The following is an 18,147-nucleotide window of genomic DNA, read 5'->3' on the forward strand; positions in this document are numbered from 1 at the left end:
TACCTATGCTAGATTTTACGTTTTTGATCCCTCGTTCATACTATACAGCTGAATAGATAATGTTTGCTGGCTGATGAGTCTAATAATGACACAGGGAAATATGGATTCAGAAAGATTTGGATTTTAATATTTATTACTTTCATATTAAATGTGGCAAAATTATCGAGTTAAAAAATCATTTTATGGGGTTTATCTATTTACTATTAGGTAATTTGTCAGCTACAAAAAAAAACGAAAATCATAAACATTTATGAGCTAGCCACATTAGTTGTGAACTTTACCTAGAGCGTTGCATAACATAATCTAATCCATCATTGAAATACCTCATTATCATGTCCTACAGATCCTTCAGATTATAGTTAGTTCCTTCAGTTTTTGTTTGGTAGGCTGAAAACTAAATTAAGAAGTATAATATCGAATTTTACAAAATAAAACAAATAATTATGTGGAAAACTATAATTTAATCATACATATATCATTTATTATGACATAACTTTGCAAAAATAATAGTAATCTACGTTTTCTAATGACTAATACCTTCAACGCCTTCGAGTTTGAATATATTTCTTCACAGACTTCAACAGAAGAAGCATTTTATTCTTTTGTACGTTATATTGATTGCAGCAAATAATTTTACTTTTCTGTGGTGTTTTCCTCCCCTGAATAACCTCCAGAAGAAAGACCAAACACGATATAGAAGTTCCTGTCATCAATATCATGAATACACCCTGAAAAATAAAGATACTTATATAAAATTTACATTTCCTTTGGGCAAATCGAAAATTGGAACACCACCTATGGAAGTGCAGTGATACAAAAAACACACTTACCCCTATAGCAATAAGGTTTAACGGTGATGTGGTGGGTGGGTCACGAGTTCTGGAGAATTTAACAGCCATTGTGACTTTCATATCTTGGTATTTGAGTGATATCTGGAAATAAGAATAATAATAAGAATAATAATAAATACATATTATCTATAGCACAGGTTTAAAACTTTGGGTAATTATTACGCCACCAACCCACACTAGGCCAGCGTGGTGGCCTAGGCCTAAAAACCTGGAAGGTGAACCGTGCCCCAGCAGTGTGGACGTGATGGGTTGTGATGATGATGAATTATTACGTAGGCGATACACCTCTGTCAATAATATCTTTGGAATTTATATATGGGTTCCCTTCTTTTGTCTCAAAATAATACCTAATCCTAATCTCTTATTCCCTCCATCCAAAGGTTCTCTGGAAGACATATTTTTATGATAAGGCCGCCTTTTGTACCCTAATTAAGTTACAACTTGTTTATATTATTGTTTTTTGGTGTACAAATAAAGTGTATCGTATCGTATTGATAGATAATCTATACCTGAGAATCCCAAGCCAGTAAGAACCCAGTCTCCAACAGACGGAGTATTCTGCCGTTCAGCTTCTCCATGTATGGAGAGTTCTTCCTAGCAGCCACAGTTGATAATCCGAAGTATAAGTCTTCGATTAACAGCTGGTATTGGCTGAGGATGTCCGTAGCGATGTCTTGGCCACCACCTATGGCTATGCAGTCTGTAATTAAACAAGAGAAGAAGTTGAATCCAAATATGTTGCGAGATTTATTAAAGGATTGATTAAACATCTCATCTAGAATTTGCTTACCTGCAGGTAAAATCTCAAGGGACAGCGCAATGCTTTTGTTTTTAGCCCTGGCTTTAATATCGGCGGGACTCAACAAACGAAATTTATCAACTATACGCATAAATTTCACCTGAAAATAGAGTTTCTCAATATTACTATGTCTCTAGTTATCCATGCAGAACATATCTGTTCGGATTTGCTGCTACAAAGCGCGTTGGTTAAAGCACCCATCAGTCTTTTAGGCCCATGTCATACAGTGAATTGTTTAAGGGTTATTTGTTCAAACAAAACCTAGGGGGTCGCTGTATAGTACGAACAACGAAGTTTCGGAACGCTGCTGCGCTAGCCACGACTCTATCTATTTGAAACGTGCCGATTGCACGTAAGCTCTCGTTCGTTCGTTTATCGCCAATATAGTGATAACCTCCAAGTCCTAAAGACTTACGTCTTTCGATGAGCTGATAGAATACACCCAAGCCCCATCCGGGGCGGCCCACTCGAGTCCACTATCCAGCAAGTCTTCCACCGTGTCTATGGACTTCTCGTAGTTAGGTACAGTGAAGAGGGATGAGAGGCCCGCGCTGTAGGCTGCGTTGATGACCAGCCCGGTGACGACGGGGCCGAGGAGGACTAGCTGGGAACGCCAGTCTGAACGGAGCTTGCATGGCTGAAATATAAGATAGGGCTGATAAACATGCTACAGAAGTACTGACAGTTTTAAAAAGACGCAGGCAAGGATTATATAGGCGATTCGGCTACAAAATGCGCTTCCACTATATTGCTTTCATAATTGTAGAAAAAATGATCATCATCATCATGTTGGGTATAGAGTATAGGCCTCCTTTTTTGTACACCAATTCTTTCGCTTCTGTGCCGGTCTGAAATCTCACTCTGAAATCATCGGGACAAATACCTATTACTATTTCTTTGACTGCACATACCTGAGCTAACATGATGCCCCACACAGTGAGCCAGGCGTCCTCAGTAGACCCTCTCTGAGCCAGCACCAGCGCCAACCAGGCGTAGAGCAGAGAGAACCACGTGACCAGCCATAGCGAGTAGCTGAACGCCAGGATAGGAAGTTCCCACCGGGATAGCAGTCTGGGAATCAATCAAAGGAAGGAATGGACGGAAAAACTGTATTTTATAGGGACTTGGATGCCCAAAGATGGGAGTAGTTCACATATCTGGACCTAAACTCAAAATTGGAATTGCTTCTGTTTTAAGATTCAAACAATTCGTAAAAATTCAAAAAGATAATCGATTCCTTACCTTGGTTTCGGTGCCATATTCCTGATAGATATTCTAAATGTGTAAGCCGACATGTCCATCACTCGGTATGCTGAATCCCAGTAGGTGAGGCTCGCTGAAAGGTTTTTACAATATTTTTACTCATTTTAGCTTGTCAAGCCTCTAAAAACCTAATGCATTTCAAACAGATTTCTGATATTCATAGTAAATGCCTCGGCTGTGCACTGTGCAGGCTTGAGCAAGCTCTAGCTGCAGAAACTAGCGCTTGCACATACCATATAATATAACATGTCTCCGTATATGCATATTAAACAGCTCTGCGACTTGCGTCCGAACGGCCCTTATAAGACTTCTGCATTACACAGACAGCCTTACCTTATTCCAACATACTTATCCCAATATCAGCTTTCCCCATAGCGACGGCCCCAAGCAGACCCGTGCCGGTCGCGTTCGGGTGCACGAAACCCCATTGAGCGCTCCCAATGTCCATCAGCTCTATAGTGCAGTTTACCCAGCTGAAACATAAGATACTGCTAGAAATATCTGATGAGTTAATGTTCCTTTGTTGAATGGATGGAAATCTACAGGACATCAGCCAGTGAAAGAGGCGAGGAAGGGAGGAAAGAGGGCAAAGGGCGTTGACCACTGCAACGAACATTAGTTATGATTGTATTCATGTGGATGCAGAAAAAGCCGTGTTACAGGATCTTGAATACCCTACTGGCAACAGAAATGATGTATGTGTCAATATGATATTACCTGCAAAAATCATCGATGATCCTCATGTCGAGACCGTCCCTTCCATTCGGTGCGACCTCCTTATCCAGACCGAACATAATGAAAGGAGGATACATGAAACAAGCCACTTTAACTATTCTCCCTCCCATGTTAGCTATATCATGAGGAAAGAGGTTTGCATTGCTTTCAAACTCTTTGCTGCATGAGTTCCAACGATCTAAAACGATTGGTGTTTTTACGTCTTCTTCTTTAGGACCCACGAATTTATGTGTTACCATGTCGAAATTATCACATTTTTCTTTTGTTGCTGCTTTGGCTTGCATTGGAACTATTAATAAAACGTTGGCCATGTGAGTTAGGATTTTTAGATTAAGAACGTTGAGTGTCTTCCCAGAATCATCCAAGTTTTTTTGTACAAATATAAGTTTTCTATCGCCGCGTCTTGCGTTGCTTAGATGTAGAACCTTTTCCAGTACTCCACCAAAACTTGCCGGATTTTCCACTTGTATTATAGTGTCTGAACATCCCATTTCAAAAGTTCTCAAAATATTGTCCTCGTTAAAATAGTTTGCTGTTATAATAGGTATGTTCATTGGAAAATGTATATTTGTTTCTGTAATAATATTCAGGCAGTAACTCTGGCTCAAGTATTTGTTGAATATCATTTGTAGCAAAACCGTTAGGGAATCCATGAATAATAGAATCTTAAGCTTCGTTCTGGAGTATTTGAGCAACTACTATTCTCTTGATAGATTGTTTTATATGTAATCTCTTTTTGATTGGTCTTGTAATTTTGTATCAGATACTAAATCGGCTAATATCGGTAATTTTTATTTTATTTATTTAAACATCTTGTATTCATAGAATAAACTTGGCTAACAAAATCATGTGTTTCTGGCCGGTTTACGAAAGTCTTACAAAATTAATCATACGTACCTAAGTCTACAATATAGGCAAGTCTACAGAGTGAAGTTGTATCAGTGATGTACCCTTTGCCAGGTCAATGTTCAACGATGAAAATTGTACGGTAGGTATGTCGGATACATTTAATATTTTATAATAAAGTTTGCTTATTCTGCTTGCTATTCAAACTCGCTTTAACCACGTGATAAATCTACCTAGGTCACTTTAGTACCCACGCATTACGGTTGACCTAAACAGTGTTTTTTTTGTAGTCGCAGCAAGGTCGAAAGACTCAAATGTTGGTCAACAAGCATCAATTAGAATCCGATTACGTGCCTTGTTAGCGATTTGCGGAACTAGAGAGACAATATTTACTCGAGTAAAAGACCATTTACGGCAAAAGGTTAATCAAGCATCATCGTTAATCATGATTGGACTTCTGTCACCACTACCGTACCACTGACGAACATGAGCAATTTAAAAAAGAAACGCAGCTATCTTAAATGGCTTGTATGGATCTGACATTTTTTTCTCAGATCGACAGCTTTATGTTTATTTTTATGATTCACATGCTTTAAAAAAAAATTGTGAAAGTTAACTGAAAAAACTGTTTTTCGTGCTCAATAAAAATATTATTTTTTTAATCCTATTTTAGCTATAACCACAGAATCTATAACCTGAAATTACAAACGAAAATGCCATGTTTGGCATCTCAAGAATCATTTTCAATCTACTGACTTCTACGGTCTCCCTTTCTGCAAATGCCTCTGTCTCTTTCTTCCTTGTGCCAGCTCCACTAAGAAGACCAAGCTGGAGACACCGATCCCAGCTACTAGTATTAGGAATATGCCCTGTAACAAAATGTTTGTGTCTCTTTAACCCTGTTTATGTCGCATATCCGTGGGGTTTACATACATGGCTACAATCATTATTATTTATTTATTTTAACACAATACAGCTTATCCACCAACACCCATTAGGCCTTCATTGGAAGGAGACCCGTGGCCCAGCAGTATGGACGTGATGGGTTGTGATTATGCGTCTGATTTATTTAAGCTGTTAATGAATAAGATTACATAAACAAACACTGAAAACAGTGACCACTCCAAAAAATATGTGTCCCTGTGGACCCATTTCATTTAAACATCTCTTACCCCTATAGCAACAAGGTTCAGGGGTGCAGTCGTCGGTGGCACCACGTTTCTCGAGTACTTTACCGCCATTTTGACTTTCATGTCTTGGTATTTGAGCGATACCTGAAAACAAGGTTTTTATTAGATAGCTTTTCTCGCAAGCTTCCCTTCGCCTTATAAAGTTTTCCTTGAAAAATCCGGGATAAACGTAGCCTATGTGTTAACTGTATATAATCCAGGTTCACATTATGCCAAATTTAATAAAAATGGCTGCCACATACCTGCGAGTCCCAGGCACGCACCAAGCCAGCAGCATTGAGTCGGAGAATCCTCTGACTAAGCTTAGCCACGTACGGAGAATTCTTCTGCGCCACCACCGTAGAGATTCCGAAGAACAGATCCTCAGTCAACAGCTGGTAGTTACTGAGGATGTCGGTGGTGATGTTGTCCCCACCACCAATTGCTAAGCATTCTGCAACAGAGGTTCATTTCAATGTATATGATACAAACAATGGGCCCCAGAATTTCACCTTGGGGTACACCCCTATAGTTATTAGACTACGCAAAATCTGAGTTATAATTATTAGGTAACATAGCCCTGTCTTACTTTTAGAAATGCCAAGACGTTTTGTCCTTAGAGATGAATTAACGTTCCGCGGGTTTTTCACTCTATGCCTGGTTTTTCCGCGGCACCCGAAAGTAATAAAGAGACAACCGAAATAGCAATTGTAATGTGAAGCAGCATATATTTATGTATGACACTTATATTGATAAATGATGGTAGACATTGATTCCTGATGTACAAAGGTTCCACTCGAGAGAGCCACGTACAGGAACTCCACCCCCTACCAGAATAGATGGTAGACATTGCACCCAATAGTAAAAAATGTAAAGATATACTCTACCTGAAGGCAGAATCTCAATAGAGAGCGCGATGCTTTGGTTTTCTCCCCTGGCCTTCAACTCTGAAGGTGTCAGCAAACGGAATTTGTCAACTAATCTCATATGCTTTACCTGAGAACAAAAATATTTTATTAATTTTTAAAAAAATATATTTTAACGATAAGTAGTGTGAACGATCTCAATGCCTGGTAGAACTTTAAGTACTTTTAAAAAAAACTTACGCTTTTAGCCGATCGAATGGAATACACCCAAGCTATGTCCGGGGCAGCCCATTCCAGTCCACTGTCCAACAGATCTTCTACTGTATCTATGGACTTTTCGTAGTTAGGAATAGTGAAGACAGATGACAGTCCGGCGCTGTAGGCTGCGTTGATAACGAGACCGGTCACGACGGGTCCAAGGAGGACGAACTGTGATCGCCAGCTGGATTCCAGTTTGGCAGGCTGGAATAGATATTCTGTTTTAAAAATATAAAAACAAGAAAACCTCTTCAAAGCATTTGAATTTCGGACGTTGGTGCAGTGGTGTTCCCCAAGGCTAATTTCTTGGGCCCATCGTTTTAACCATATAAATCGAAAGGTTATCTTATTCTATTCGTCAAATTTGTAGCAAATATATTTTTAAAAGTAAACAATAATTACCTGAGCCATCATAATTCTCCATATATTGAGCCATGCGTTTTTGGTGGAGCCATTTTGTGCCAAGACCAGAGCTAGCCAAGAGTAGAACATAGAGAAGAATGTCACCAGCCAAAGAGGGATGCTGAACGCTAGAATCGGTAGCTCCCAGCGAGATAGCAGCCTGATAAATAAAACTGTAATTTATGCAACTGGCTACTCTAACTCATGTATGTTAAGGAAGGCGTAGACTGCTTATACTTTTATATCCCTGAAAATCCACGGGAAAGCCTTTTTGACGAAAGCGAGAAGTCATAAAATAACATTAATCTATTTTATAGTGTACCTTGGTTTTGGGACAAGATTCCTGATAGATATGAAGTATGTGTACGAAGAAAGGTCCATGACTTGGTAAGCAGAATGCCAATGTCCTATGCTAGCTGAAATATATCAAGGGGGAAATATGAACTCTTGTTAATTTCTCACGGCTATGCAATGCTTTTCTTCTTGGTGTAAAACATACTTATGCCAAAATCTGCTTTCCCCATGGCAACAGCACCTATGACCCCTGTGCCTGTCGCGTTTGGGTGAACAATGCCAAATTTTCCGGCATCCACCACTTCTAACGTGCAGTTTATCCAACTGAAATGTAAAACTAAATAAGCAAAAACCTTTTTAAGAACTTTTGGTTTTTGTGTATACATTTGTTAACTTCTTTCATATTTACTCGCTCGTGTATTATTATTCATATTATGACTTTAGTTAAGTTTAGTCCTCACCTGCAAAAATCTTCGACAATCCTCATGTCTAAACCATCCCTTCTATTCCGAGCGACCTGCTCATCGAGATTAAGTATAACAAAAGGGTTATAATTAAAGCAAGCTACTTTAGTTATCCTCCCTCCCATGTTCGCCATGTCATGTGGAAAGAGATTTGCATTTATTTCAAAATCTTTGCTGCAAGAATCCCAATGGTCTAAAACGATTGGTGTTTTTACCCCTTCTTCATTAGGACCCACGAATTTATGTGTTACTATGTCGTATTTCTCACAATCTTCGTTTGCTTCCGCTTTTTCGTTTGTTTGTACTATTAGTATAACGTTTGGTATGTGAGCGAAAATTTCAGTTTGTAGTACAGCTGTTGGGGTACAAGTGGGTGACTATGGGGTTGCGGTAAATGACGAATGCAGGATTTCTTGAGGCCAAACTATTTACTGAACCAAATTACATTTTCTTAAGTGTGTTCTAAGTGACGGGCGCGAGACGACTAGCGTCTGCGCATTGTTCGTTACTGGAAGTTACTAGAAAGCTGACATTGCAAAACGTGACTATAACATGTGTCGCTACATCACTTCCCCCGTTTTTCAAAATTTTTGTCAAAAATTTTCAAGTACAATACGTAATACCTATGTTACAAAAGCCTCTCTTACGGAGCTTTAAACTTGAAACAAACGTTACCAAACAAAACAGAAATCACAAAATTACATTTCAATACTGATACAAAATTAACAAATCAAACTTATAAATCTCACACAATAAACCACTTGGTAAAACTACGTAGCACTCTGTTCACTCGCGACGCGCTTATCACATTCCGCTGACCGTGCAAGATGAACGCTGCTACCTCAGTTCTGCGAATCGGACCTCGTGTGTGATTGAACCATGTGAATTTCCGATCTAAAAATAGCTTCGTTCTTAGCACCTCTCGTCCATCCTGGCGGGAACTTCCATGAGGACCCTCGAGTGAGCCTCCGCGTGGGTGACCAATCCACTATGCTCCATCTCGGCAGCCTCGCAGCGAGGAAAACAGCCCAAAACTCGCTAACTTCAGAAGCGCCGATTACCGCCCGTTGACCTGCCGTCGTGAACGCGCAATCGTACCTTCTATGTGTTCCGCTCGTCCAGGTGCTGACTTGAGATGCTTCGATACGCTAATAACGTCTTCGTTGCGTAACCAAAATTTGTGAAGGGGTGATGCACTTCCAGTAGATGATTTTCTATTTCTTCATGTTGTCGCCGGTTACCCCATGGCCCTGCTGGGGGAGCCGTCTCGTCCACGCCGTTCCATGCTGCGCCGCGTCATCGCCGTGCTGACTCCATAATTTCTTCCGAAGGTTGCGTGTCCAGTTTGTCGGAGGTCACCAATGTAGGGTTAAGAATGGGTGACTATGGGGTTGCGGTAAATGACGAATGCAGGATTTCTTGAGGCCAAACTATTTACTGAACCAAATTACATTTTCTTAAGTGTGTTCTAAGTGACGGGCGCGAGACGACTAGCGTCTGCGCATTGTTCGTTACTGGAAGTTACTAGAAAGCTGACATTGCAAAACGTGACTATAACATGTGTCGCTACACAGCTAATAGTTTATCAGCATCGTCCAAACGTCTTGGTACAAAAATATACTTTCTGTCGCTACGTCTTGTGTTGCTTAGAAATAGCACTTTTTCTAGGACTCTTACGAACTGGATTGGTTCGTCCACTTGTATTACAAAGTCCGAACATCCCATATCCAAAGTGGCTAAAATATTATCTGAATCTATGTTTCCAAACCTTACACTGGTTGTATTACTTGGAAAGTAAATATTCAGTTCTGAAACTATGTTTATACAGTAACTTTGACTCAAGTATTTTTGGAATATTATTTGCAATAATAATCCCATTGAATCCATGTAAAAATAACCGGCGGACTGTTCGCAAAAATTCTTGCAACTACAGTCTAATTTGGATTTCCGGTTATAACTTGATAATTGATTTTTGATTGGTTTCGCTGTAATTTAGGTTAATCGCCTATAACGTTGTTTACTTAGTAAGTAGGAAATAATTCTAATATTGATTGAAAAACGGGGTAGGTGGTGGGTCGGTATAATCACCATCAAGATACTATAGTTTGTTATTACATTATCTCTGATCATTTAGCACTTACTACATAACTAGACTTTCCCCATTTTAAATCTCTCATGCACATTATCTAAATTTCTACAAATATTTAAACAACTAGGTATTAATTGGAGAAGTAGAAAATGAATTATGTAGTTATTATTTTTTCACTACATAGTTTCTTTCTTATGTTTCTGTCGCCCTTGTGCCATTTCCACTAAAAAGACGATAAATGACACAATAATGCCAGCTACTAAAATCATGAATATACCCTGTAACAAAGTATTTGTATAAATTAGTTTCTGATTCAGTAAAATTTTCACTACAATTTTATATATTACTGTTGATACATAAATCTCTTAAGGTATTAAAAAAGCACTTACCCCTATAGCAACAAGGTTCAGAGGTGCAGTCGTCGGTGGCTCCGCGTTTCTGGAGTACTTTATCGCCATCTTAACTTTCACATCTTGATATTTGAGCGATATCTGATAGCAAAGTGAAAAATGATAAATAGGATACTATCCTAAGTGCCAATTTCTCCATAGTCTGTTAGAGCATAACCAGTGGTCGACTTTTGACACATCTGTCAAGAATTTTATATGAAGATGACGTATAATTGATGAACCAATCCCTGGTCGGTTAGATAACCGACTATGGAGAAATTGGCGCTAAGTCTGCTGTAAATACCTGATGAAACCCTGAATCAGTTAAATGCTTCTGTTCTGCTGCCAAAAACAAAGATGACTATTAAAATAAAATTAAAAACTGAAAATATTTTAAGACTTACCACCTTTTGACTTTGACCTGCCTCACCTGCGAATCCCAAGCCAGCAATAGCCCAGCCTCAATAAGCCTGAGTATTCTGTCGTTCAGTTTAGCGACGTAGGGAGAATTCTTTCTGGCCGCCACAGTGGACACTCCGAAGAACAGATCCTCAGTCAGCAGCTGGTAGTTATTGAGGATATCGGTGGTGATAGCCTCCCCCCCACCGATGGCTAAGCATCCTGCGAGAGATTAGATAATAGAGAACCAGTAAGAGAAACGAAAGGAGCCTTCCCGAGTGTCGTAATGACTGTACTTTGTACACGTCCGGCCCACACTGGGCAGTCGACAACTGTTGCTATTCCTTTTACTACGGTGACAAACCCAGACGCGCTTTAGTGTATAATGTTTGTCACTGACACCAACATTCTAAGGAAACGAAGACTTACCAGTAAAATTGTAATGAAGTAAGATTTTGATTGCACTATAAAAGTATACCTGCAGGAAGAAGCTCGATGGAGAGTGCAATGGTTTGGTTTTCTCCCCTGGCTTTCAACTGTGAAGGTGTCAGCAAGCGGAACTTGTCTACTATCCGCATATGTCTCTCCTGTAAGCAAATATACAGTTCCATTGATTGGAAACTATTAAGTATTGAATATAAATTGAAATCATACAAATGGTCCTCAAACCAGGTGCCAATAGCGCCAACAGGCTATTATTTGCCTGAAAATCTTATGATGAACTTACGTCCTTCGCCGAACTAATAGAATAGACCCAGGCTATGTCCGGAGCACCCCACTCTAATCCACTCTCCAACAGGTCTTCTACTGTATCTATGGACTTTTCGTAGTTAGGAATAGTGAAGAGAGATGACAGTCCCGCGCTGTAGGCCGCGTTGATGATCAGGCCAGTTACTACTGGTCCAAGGAGGACAAATTGTGATCGCCAGCTGGATTCTAGTTTACAAGGCTGGAAATAACACCCCCTGTAGTTTAAATTAAAACTAAATGCTCGGCCTTGCAAGGATACAAGAGCACCTCCTTGAACTACTGGATTCTGGCCTTTGGTATAATGGTGTTCCGCAAGGCCAAGTTCTGGGATCTATCGTTTTTAAAAGTACATAGGTACCTAATGTAATAAATTGAATGATTTTCAACAATAAGATAACGAGATGTTACCTGAGCCATCATAATTCTCCATATATTGAGCCAAGCGTTGTTGGTGGATCCATGTTGCGCCAAGACCAGAGCCAGCCAAGAGTAGACCATAGAGAAGATGGTGACCATCCACATTGGAAAACTAAAGGCAATAATCGGTAGCTCCCAGCGAGAAAGTAGCCTGATAAATTAAATTTTCAAGTAAGAAAAAGCTAATTCATAAAAGTCATGAAAACCTACAATGATTGAGTAAAGACTAAAATTAAGGTAAGGCACTAAACAATAAAATAACCTACGCATAACATGTTTTTACCTCGGCTTAGGTACAAGATTAGTGACAGATATGAGGAAAGTGTACGCCGAAAAGTCCATCATTGGGTATGGTTTGTCCCAGTATCCTAAGCTGGCTAAAATTTAACAAACGAAAATCATACATTAATGTTTTATCAGGACCGGGTGGTTAGTTGTCTATGTTTTTTTTTTCAATAGACACATACTTATGCCAAAATCTGCTTTCCCCATGGCAACCGCACCTAAGACCCCTGTACCTGTTGCGTTTGGGTAAACAGTGCCCCATTGTCCAGCTCCTACGTCCACCACTTCTATCGTACAGTTTATCCAACTGAAATAAAAACAAAGTTACCATTACTTGTTTTTATACGAATGGAGTCTTCTTTGTGTTTTTTTTTAACTTTCAGTTTATGCTGGGATTTCTCGTTATTGTGATTCTAATACTGACCTGCACAATTCATCGACAACCCTCATGTCCAAGCCGTCTCTTCCATTCCGAGAGACCTGCTTATCAAGATTTAGTATGACAAAAGGAGGATACATGAAACAAGCTACTTTAACTGTCCTCCCATACATGTTAGCTATATCATGTGGAAATAGATTTTCATTTCTTTCAAAAACTTTTCTGCACGAGTTCCAACGATCTAAAACGATTGGTATTTTTATGTCTTCTTCGTAAGGACCCACAAATTTATGTGTAACTATGTCATAATCTTCACAGTTTTCATCTGCTTCTACTTTTTTGTTTGTAGGAACTATTAGTATAACGTTTGGTATGTAAGTGAAAATTCCTGTTTGTAGTACGTTTAATAGTTCATCAGAGTCATCCAGTCGCTTAGGTACAAAAATAAACTTTCTGTCGCCTCGTCTTGTGTTGCTTAGAAATAGTACCTTTTCAAGTACTATTGCAAAATGTATTGGGTCATCCACTTGTATTACAAAGTCTGAACATCCCATATCTAAAGTGGCTAAAATATTATCTAAATCTATGGTTCCAAACCTTACACTTGTTGTGTTAGTTGGCAAGTAAACATTATTTTCTGAAATTATGCTCAGACAGTAACTATGACTCATGTATTTTTGCAATATTATTTGCAACAAAAATACCATTGAATCCATGAAAATTCACCCTACGACCGTTCGCAAAATTTCATGCACCTACAATTGAAAAACTAAATATGTCCAGGTTTAACTCGATAATCGATATTTGATTGGATGCGCTGTAATTTCGGTTAATCGTGCACTATAATGTTTGCTTAGTAAGTAGAAAATAATTTGAATATTGATTGAATAACGGAGTGAGTGTGATTAATCTGTCATTAGATCTTGTACTTACTTCTTCATAAGTAGACGTTAGGGTTAGGTTAGGTGTGTGAAGCACAAATTGAGCTTTCCCGAGTGACGTATCAACTGTACCTTCCAATCTAGATTATATTAACACCAACCTACGTACCATGACTAGTCTGGTTCTATTTAGTAACTTAAGTTGACCGATAAACGATAAATGACGCAAATGTTTCATTGTTTCAGGTTACATATCGCTGTTCCCAATGCTACTGAAGGTTTTGAGTCCAGACTCTGATAAATTGGGCAAGATTCTAGAAGACCTGGACAAGCCTGATCTGTTGTGGTCGCCTTATGGTCTGAGGTTCGTATGACATTCCTTATGAGATCCCAGATGGAACGGATGGAAGAGTTATTTATTTTATTCGTCTGTCACCTCTCTCTCACAGCGCTAGCAACCATAGCATTTTACTGAGTTGGAAGACTAGATTAAGACAAAAAAAATAAGAAATTCTTATCAAACCCTTAATAAGTTCTGTGGATTACAAAGGTCCCTTTAGAGTTTAGAGTCTCTCATTGCTAGAGTATACCCCAAGGTCTTATTAATTTCATGCCCCCCCAGATCACTATCAAAGTCCTCCCCCCTCTACATGAAGCGCAACACGGAGCACGACCCGCCGTACTGGCGCGGGCAGGTGTGGGTCAACATCAACTACCTAGCGCTGGGTGCGCTGCAGCACTACGGCCGCAATCGGGGGCCGCACGCGGCGCGCGCACTGGACCTGCGCCGCCGGCTCAGAGACAACCTCGTCAGTGAGTACCCACCCGCTATCTTGAATCTACTGTCATTGTAGTTTTTTTTCCCTTAACCTCTAGTGTCCCACTGCTGGGCAAAGGTCTCTCCCAGAACTTTCCACTTATCCCTTTCTTGGGCCTGCTCACACCATTCCGTGCTAAAGTCGTCCCGCCATCTCCTTTTTGGTCTGCCTCTGCGGCCGTTGTTGGGTATCCATTGGGTGGCCATTTTGGCCACCTCTCCGGCTGCATACGGCAGACATGCCCCGCCCAGTCCCACTTCAGTTTAGCAGTCTTGGCACCCACGTCAGCCATTTGAGTTTTGGAGCGCAGGTCGGTGTTGCGAATGCGATCTGTTCGCTTTACTCCCAAAATACTGCGCTCCATCGCTCTCTGGCAAACCTTGAGTTTGGACTTTTGAGACTCAGTCAGTGACCATGTTTGAGCACCGTAGGTTAGGACAGGCAGGATACACATGTCAATGAGTTTACGCTTCAGGGACAAAGGTAGGTTGCCCTTCATTAGCGACTCCATGGACCAGAAGCTCTTCCAGGCGTTTTCAATCCTACGATCAATTTCCTTGTCCTGCCTGTTTTCGAAGGACGCTATCTGGCCCAAGTAAATGTACTCATTGACGTATTGTATTTCCTGCCCGTCTACCTCAACCCTACGTTTCGTGCTATTGGTCATAACTTTCGTCTTCGACCGGTTCATCATCAGTCCAACTTCAAGGCTTGCCGTGGATAGCTCTCTCAACATTTGTTGGAGCTCGGGCGCTGAGTGGGAGAATAGGAAAATATCATCAGCGAACCGGAGGTCTGTCAATTTGTGGCCTCCGATATCGATGCCCTTATTCTCCCATGACTGCGTCAACTTCTTAAAGACTTCCTCAAGGCAACTTGTGAACAGGTTAGGAGACAGCGGGTCGCCCTGTTTGACGCCCTTCTCAATTGGAAACGCCGGACCTGGCCTTTTCCCCCTTGCAATTCTTGCCCTACTCCTATAAAATTTCAACATAGTTACCCAACCCTCATCTTAACCTCCTCTTCCACAGACAACATCCTGACCCAGTACAAGAAGACAGGCTACTTCTGGGAGCAGTACTCGGGCGAGGACGGCCGAGGCTCCGGATGTAGACCATTCACCGGCTGGACCGCGCTGGTGGTCCTCATCATGGCTGAAGACTACTGAGGGTTCGAAGAAAGATGACTGGAGGAGAGAGGATTTGAAGGGAGATGAAAATTGTTAAGTAAGAGCGAGTGGGCAATGAAAATGTACCAGTGACAATAGCAGTGGTGTACATATGCATTAAAAGTCATAAGTTGAGGGAGTAAATTATGAATTAATTTGAATTACTAAGTACTTAGGCATTCCAACAGGTTCTAAATATGTTATTTTCCAAAATATGTAAGTAGGTATATATTTTTAGAAATAAAACCGCGAATTTAACTATTGTAAAGTACTTCAGTATGAATCATTTCAAGAACACAAAAACTTGAAACAAACAAAATTCGGCGGCCTTATCAAAGCGAAACGAAATTTTCTCACAGAAATCCTTTGGGTAGAAGAAAAACATTATAATTTTTGGTATACTTACTTAGTTAGCATCCTACGCTGGAAGTTATTTATGGCATTTTTTTATTCTTTCTATAATCAACTTGAATAAAGCATTTAATGTGATATAGGTACTAAAATAAGGTCTATTATTAGTTTTAACTTGTAATGACTGCACTTGTTCAACCTAGTATAACGTTAAATCTATTAGATGGGTCTCGCTAATCCGGTCTCTTGCTTCTTAGCCTACTATTCGATGATCGCTCATTTTATAAAAGAGCTTAAGCCCAGTGCCCTGTTTTTAAGCGACTTTGAAAAACGGAGGAGGTCCTCCATTCGTCTGCGACAACAACACAAGCGACAACTGTTCCCCTGTATTTTTTTATTTTTGGATAATCGAAATAAAATAAACTCTTGGTTGACATTATAAAGTAGAGATTTAAATTGGCCAAGAAATACCTAAGCATATTTCCAAGGCATTTGAAACTTGAAGTCAATACGTTTTGTAGTAGATAGGTTAGTTAGTACCTACTAACTAACCTATCTTTAGCGGTGTTTAAATTAATGATTAGTTAGTGACCTGACAATTTAAATTAAATAGATAATATAAGTAGACTGTTGGCTGTATAAATTGATAACTAGTGAATTACGCTCCCAAAATTTTGTTTACTAACCGATTGTTTATTCATGTCGCATTTAAGTAGTTAATGGTTTGCTTTGTAAAATTGCTGTAAATATAAAAAAAAAATGTTGCATAACATGGTTTTATTTCTTTATGAACGTAAAAGTACCTTAGCTAGTTTCGGTGTTGTTTTAGATTTACCTACTAGACTTTAGATACTTACATCAGTGATAATCAGTAAAAAAAACTCATTGAAAAATAACTCGCAATAATACCTACCTACACGTGAACTAAAAATAGCTAATACCTACTTAGTACATTATCATGAAGTGCATTCTGAATCCAAATGGAGTATGTCTGAGTTGTCTGGCCCATGGAAATAGCTATGTTTGACCTACCATCTGTGTACATAATATACATAGGTCCATAAGTGCTCACTTCTTAAGATTTTAAAGGGCTGTCTTATTAGACATTACCTACATATAATATATTGAAACATAAATACTTAATTCATTTGTAGTAAGAAATATTATATTGGTCAATAAAAACTAGATTCTGAACGTATCAGCGCAGCGATTGATAATATATCTCAAGTGATTTGTTTATCAATAACATTAGTTTTAGAACACTCTTCCCCTTCAGTGTGAAGTATCTATATTTCTACGCAAATATCGTTGAAAATGGCGCTAAAAGATTACAAATGGATCAACGAACCCGAAATTTGGAAAATAAAAGACGACGCACTATTGGTAGAAACAGGAAAAAACACAGACTTTTGGGCGGGAACCTGGTACAACTTCTACAGACACAGCGGTCACTTTTACGGCCGGGAACTCAAAGGCGACTTTACTTATCAGGTTAGTGTTATTTTCCCTCCAAATAAGTGTCTGATTATATTATTAAAACAAAAATAACAAAAGATAAACCGATTTGTGAGTCATCTGTTTGTGGCGGGAAAATTCAAAATCAACCACATTTTTTAGCACCAGAAACGATTTTATTATTTTTTAACAATTTCAGGCATGCATTGAGGCGGGATTTTCTGAAAAGTATGATCAAGCTGGCCTAATGATTTACCGCGATGAGCGAAATTGGTTAAAAGCAGGGATTGAATTTAACGATGGACAACCCGCAATCAGCAGTGTCCTCACAAAAGATAATATGTCTGATTGGGCTACAGGTGAAAAAGCCATTTATGCCTCATTTACATGCTGGCCGAGGTTGGTTATTATTCTAAGAATATTGTAATATTATTTTCTTCATACATACACTTTTTTTGCAGGAATCTTCCCCGGTTTTCCTGGCAAATTCTGGCTGCGCATTTCTAAAGTCGGCAACGTTATATGCGTCAAGTACTCCTGTGATAAATCAAGCTGGTATTTGTTAAGGCTGTGCCAGCTGCCTGAAGCTGAAAGCTGTTTTGTGGGGCCGATGTGCTGTACTCCCGAAAGAAGCGGGTTAGAAGTCAAGTTCAGCGAAATAGAAGTAGGAAAACCAATCGGTGACATTCTTCACGGTGACTGAGTTGTTACTTTTAAATTAAGTATAAGGTGTAATTGCCTAAAGTGAAGTATAAATAATACACACATTGGTTTTTATTTTGCTTGTTAAGTATACTTATTTTATTATCACGTGAGAAA

General features: G+C 39.5%; 5 protein-coding genes across 6 annotated transcripts in view; 2 read left to right on the forward strand and 3 right to left on the reverse strand.

The window, feature by feature from the left end:
* Window positions 1-16,225, forward strand: part of LOC105395184 (mannosyl-oligosaccharide glucosidase) — a 50,807-nt gene extending 34,582 nt beyond the window's left edge. For both annotated transcript variants that reach the window (XM_048629905.1, XM_048629904.1), the window contains 3 exons: window positions 13,783-13,900; window positions 14,159-14,349; window positions 15,386-16,225. In XM_048629905.1, the coding sequence (XP_048485862.1) occupies window positions 13,783-13,900; window positions 14,159-14,349; window positions 15,386-15,522 (446 nt within the window). In that variant the 3' untranslated portion in view covers window positions 15,523-16,225. The remainder of the gene's footprint in view (window positions 1-13,782; window positions 13,901-14,158; window positions 14,350-15,385) is intronic.
* On the reverse strand, window positions 5,152-6,653 carry LOC125490502. The gene is made up of 4 exons (XM_048629912.1): window positions 6,551-6,653; window positions 5,927-6,117; window positions 5,667-5,768; window positions 5,152-5,363 (listed from the first exon to the last, which is right to left on the reverse strand). The coding sequence occupies exons 1-4, from the start codon at window positions 6,648-6,650 to the stop codon at window positions 5,253-5,255; spliced, it is 504 nt and encodes a 167-aa protein (XP_048485869.1). The 5' UTR covers window positions 6,651-6,653; the 3' UTR covers window positions 5,152-5,252.
* Window positions 7,210-10,119, reverse strand: LOC125490501. Its single transcript, XM_048629911.1, has 4 exons — window positions 9,524-10,119; window positions 7,945-8,304; window positions 7,689-7,807; window positions 7,210-7,349 (listed from the first exon to the last, which is right to left on the reverse strand). Exons 1-4 carry the CDS (start codon window positions 9,832-9,834, stop codon window positions 7,318-7,320), a joined length of 822 nt encoding a protein of 273 aa, XP_048485868.1. The 5' UTR covers window positions 9,835-10,119; the 3' UTR covers window positions 7,210-7,317.
* On the reverse strand, window positions 10,173-13,725 carry LOC119691976. The gene is made up of 9 exons (XM_048629906.1): window positions 12,701-13,725; window positions 12,459-12,583; window positions 12,275-12,368; window positions 11,983-12,142; window positions 11,552-11,773; window positions 11,303-11,411; window positions 10,856-11,046; window positions 10,426-10,527; window positions 10,173-10,314 (listed from the first exon to the last, which is right to left on the reverse strand). Exons 1-9 carry the CDS (start codon window positions 13,369-13,371, stop codon window positions 10,213-10,215), a joined length of 1,776 nt encoding a protein of 591 aa, XP_048485863.1. The 5' UTR covers window positions 13,372-13,725; the 3' UTR covers window positions 10,173-10,212.
* A 910-nt stretch (window positions 16,226-17,135) lies between the features above and the next one.
* On the forward strand, window positions 17,136-18,097 carry LOC105395023 (regulation of enolase protein 1). The gene is made up of 3 exons (XM_011566942.3): window positions 17,136-17,364; window positions 17,528-17,687; window positions 17,790-18,097. Exons 1-3 carry the CDS (start codon window positions 17,188-17,190, stop codon window positions 18,029-18,031), a joined length of 579 nt encoding a protein of 192 aa, XP_011565244.3. The 5' UTR covers window positions 17,136-17,187; the 3' UTR covers window positions 18,032-18,097.
* The last annotated feature ends 50 nt before the right edge of the window (window positions 18,098-18,147 follow it).

Source organism: Plutella xylostella, chromosome 24, assembly GCF_932276165.1.
Source record: "Plutella xylostella chromosome 24, ilPluXylo3.1, whole genome shotgun sequence".
Classification (NCBI taxonomy): domain Eukaryota; kingdom Metazoa; phylum Arthropoda; class Insecta; order Lepidoptera; family Plutellidae; genus Plutella; species Plutella xylostella.

Excerpts from the sequence above, each read along its gene's own strand:
- LOC125490502 (XM_048629912.1), bottom strand. The coding sequence starts at position 6,650 with ATGAGATTAGTTGACAAATTCCGTTTGCTGACACCTTCAGAGTTGAAG. Across the intron at positions 6,118-6,550 it reads TATTGAGATTCTGCCTTCAG|AATGCTTAGCAATTGGTGGT; the intron begins GTAGAGTATATC and ends CCTCTGTTGCAG. Across the intron at positions 5,364-5,666 it reads TGAACCTTGTTGCTATAGGG|GGCATATTCCTAATACTAGT; the intron begins GTAAGAGATGTT and ends ATTTTGTTACAG.
- LOC125490501 (XM_048629911.1), bottom strand. The coding sequence starts at position 9,834 with ATGGATTCAATGGGATTATTATTGCAAATAATATTCCAAAAATACTTG. Across the intron at positions 8,305-9,523 it reads GACGATGCTGATAAACTATT|AGCTGTACTACAAACTGAAA; the intron begins AGCTGTGTAGCG and ends TTGTACCCCAAC. Across the intron at positions 7,808-7,944 it reads ATTGTCGAAGATTTTTGCAG|TTGGATAAACTGCACGTTAG; the intron begins GTGAGGACTAAA and ends TTTACATTTCAG.
- LOC119691976 (XM_048629906.1), bottom strand. The coding sequence starts at position 13,371 with ATGGATTCAATGGTATTTTTGTTGCAAATAATATTGCAAAAATACATG. Across the intron at positions 11,047-11,302 it reads CATCGAGCTTCTTCCTGCAG|GATGCTTAGCCATCGGTGGG; the intron begins GTATACTTTTAT and ends AATCTCTCGCAG. Across the intron at positions 10,528-10,855 it reads TGCTGGCTTGGGATTCGCAG|ATATCGCTCAAATATCAAGA; the intron begins GTGAGGCAGGTC and ends CTTTGCTATCAG.
- LOC105395023 (XM_011566942.3), top strand. The coding sequence starts at position 17,188 with ATGGCGCTAAAAGATTACAAATGGATCAACGAACCCGAAATTTGGAAA. Across the intron at positions 17,365-17,527 it reads AAGGCGACTTTACTTATCAG|GCATGCATTGAGGCGGGATT; the intron begins GTTAGTGTTATT and ends TAACAATTTCAG. Across the intron at positions 17,688-17,789 it reads TATGTCTGATTGGGCTACAG|GAATCTTCCCCGGTTTTCCT; the intron begins GTGAAAAAGCCA and ends CTTTTTTTGCAG.